Raw genomic sequence first — 2,528 nt, 5'->3', positions numbered from 1 at the left:
AAAGTTTCAGGAAAAAAAATATATCTATTCAATGACTGCAGTAGGATATGTAACCCCAGCTAGGTGCTACTTTATAGGATGCGTAAAGTTAGACTTGTGCTCGTGGAAATGTGTGTGTCATCTGTGTTTGCTATGAGGGTATTTGGATTGATTAGGGTCTTTGGTGATTCAATAAAATGTGGGGGAAAACAGTATAGAAAGCAAACATAGATACCAGAGACAGTGTGGGAGGAGAGTGGGAGGTGGCAGAGGGTAAGAGATAGGGAATCAAGGATGGAGGGAAAAAAGCAAAACATACAGAAAACAAGAAATGGAAGATCATTTGCTGACAATAACATGTTTGTTGATGTGCTTGATTGAGACAATATACAGTATACTCTGGATGGAAAATCTCATGTTGTATGCTGTAATGATGTACAGTGAATGAATGCAAATAAATAAATTGAAAAATAAATAAATAAATAAAAATTAAAAAAATAATTTAAAAAAAAAGAGTTCCCACTTTGTAGCTGGCACCGTGTTTCATGGAAAAAAAAATTCCATGTGCCTTTTTCCCTCAGGTGTGTCCAAACAACCAAGAGAGGTGTTGAGGAACTCCAGGATTATGTAAATCCAGATTCTACATTTTCTCTGCTCACATGTGAGAGGGTAGTATTAAGAGTTATCCAACTCTCATTCCCCAACATGACAACCCACTTACCTGTGGGCTTTTGTAGAGCTCCAAAAGGGTTCCAACTTGGGCTGAAAATGTTGGCATGTTTCCTGCAATGATAACAACAGGTTGTTTCTGTGTCTGGCAGCATATGATTCCCTCCAGAGAGCAAAAACAGAGCATTTTCTAAAGTTCTTCTGTCACTAGGAAATGCATCATAGAAATTATAACCCAAGGAAGTGTTGGGTAGCAAATGGGGACTTTTATTGATCTCCTCAATGGCAAAGTAAGAGGCCAATACATATTGATAGTTCTTCCATGTGAACCTAAACAGAGGGGGCAGCATTAGAAAATTCAGTGAAGTCATGTGATTCAGGGCAAACTCTTCAGCCAAGCCACAAGATGTACAGTTTTAGGCCTAGGCTGCCATTCAGAGATTCCCCTGTACTGGTACATGGAGCTGGTATGAATGATGTTCCCAGGGCTCTAGAAAACCTTGAAATGTTTTTCTCTCTACATAAAGCAAATTGTTTCCAAACAATGAAGAGAGGTTTTAGGACCTCGTGAGTGAGATGAGAAATCATTTAGCTGCATGAAGACACTGTCATGTAAACAGAGGTAATTTTAAAGGAGGATCATTAATGCATGGGGAGGACAATTTTTTTTAAGGGTATCAATGAGGAGTGCTCACATTCACCATTTTTTATTCATTTTGAAAATGTGTATGTATATATATGTATGTATATATATATATATATATATATATATATATATATATATAGGCAAATTACAGATGTATTCTTTTTTTTTTTTAAATCTGTATGCCTTTTATTTTATTAATCTGCCTATTGTCAGTGATTTTCAATAGAAACTTTGGGAGAGGGAGGGAGATTTCCTTCTCCCCTACAAAACTGATTCCCATAAATCTGGTTTACTCTTAAATCTCAAAATGCATCATCGTAAGATGTACCTCATGGGGCCAGACAGTGGCACAGCAGTGAAACCTGATGGTTTGTAAGGTAATCCCACATGAGAATGTTCCCAGTTCAAGTCCAGAGAACTTCCTGAGTATACCAAGCATGGCTTGCTCATGATCCAGACCTGGCTGAAGGCTGAGGTCGGATCATGGCAATAAGACCCTGTGGGGAGGGACTCTCTCATTCATAGAAATAAATAAATAAACTAAAAAAAAAAATTGGGGGCTACCCCATGGTGTGATAGTTAAAGTGGCTGGATCATACACAGCTGACTGTGTGGTTCAAGTCCTGGACCTGGTGGCTTGGAAAACACACTGGGTGCATGAGTTTGCACATGGGCCCCAAATCCTGGGAGGAGAATGGAGAAGGGCTTGCAGTATGACCATCCTCCCTGAGGGTGCTTTCTAACTTTCCTTCTCTCCCTTTTTTCTGTCTCTCTCCTCTGACTGCACGTACACTACAGCAAATTGGGGGAAAAAGAAGATTAATTCGGGCAGTGCTCTTACTGTCTTTTTTCTCTTTTTTGAATTCGTTTATTTCTTCTATGAGAGAGAGAATGAAGTTGCTTTAAGCTCAAGCTCAGCCAACCCAGAGCAAAGGCACATGTGCATGTATATGCACCCAGCATGCATGTGAGCCCCAGGACTTTTCCTATGTGGGTCTAGTTGTGTTACCACTGTGCCACCATCTGGTCCCTTGTTCTCTCTTTCTAATTTTTTCGCGGCCCCACCGCGGGCCCCGCCCATGCCCCGCGCGGCCGGGCCTCTGCTCCACGTTCTGCTGCCTCCACGAGGCTGGCGTGTGGCCTCTGGGCCTGAGCATGGCCTCCAGGCCTACGTGTGGCCGCCACGCCTGCGCATGGCCCCAGGCCTGCGAGTGGCAGGCGGGGCCGCACCTGG

The 2,528-nt window shown here is 42.2% G+C and overlaps 1 protein-coding gene across 1 annotated transcript in view; it reads right to left on the bottom strand.

Annotated features, from left to right (window-relative positions):
• The window catches only part of LOC102496771 (vomeronasal type-2 receptor 116), a 30,463-nt gene that overhangs the window by 20,031 nt on the left and 7,904 nt on the right, over positions 1 to 2,528 (bottom strand). The window contains exon 2 of the mRNA XM_027776255.1: positions 2,360 to 2,524. Coding sequence (XP_027632056.1) covers positions 2,360 to 2,524 — 165 coding nt within the window. The remainder of the gene's footprint in view (positions 1 to 2,359; positions 2,525 to 2,528) is intronic.

This window comes from Tupaia chinensis, unplaced genomic scaffold (assembly GCF_000334495.1).
Source record: "Tupaia chinensis unplaced genomic scaffold, TupChi_1.0 Scaffold000648_1, whole genome shotgun sequence".
NCBI classification, from domain to species: Eukaryota; Metazoa; Chordata; class Mammalia; order Scandentia; family Tupaiidae; genus Tupaia; species Tupaia belangeri.
Note: the sequence above shows the minus strand (reverse complement) of the source record. Positions and strands in the feature narration are given on the sequence as shown.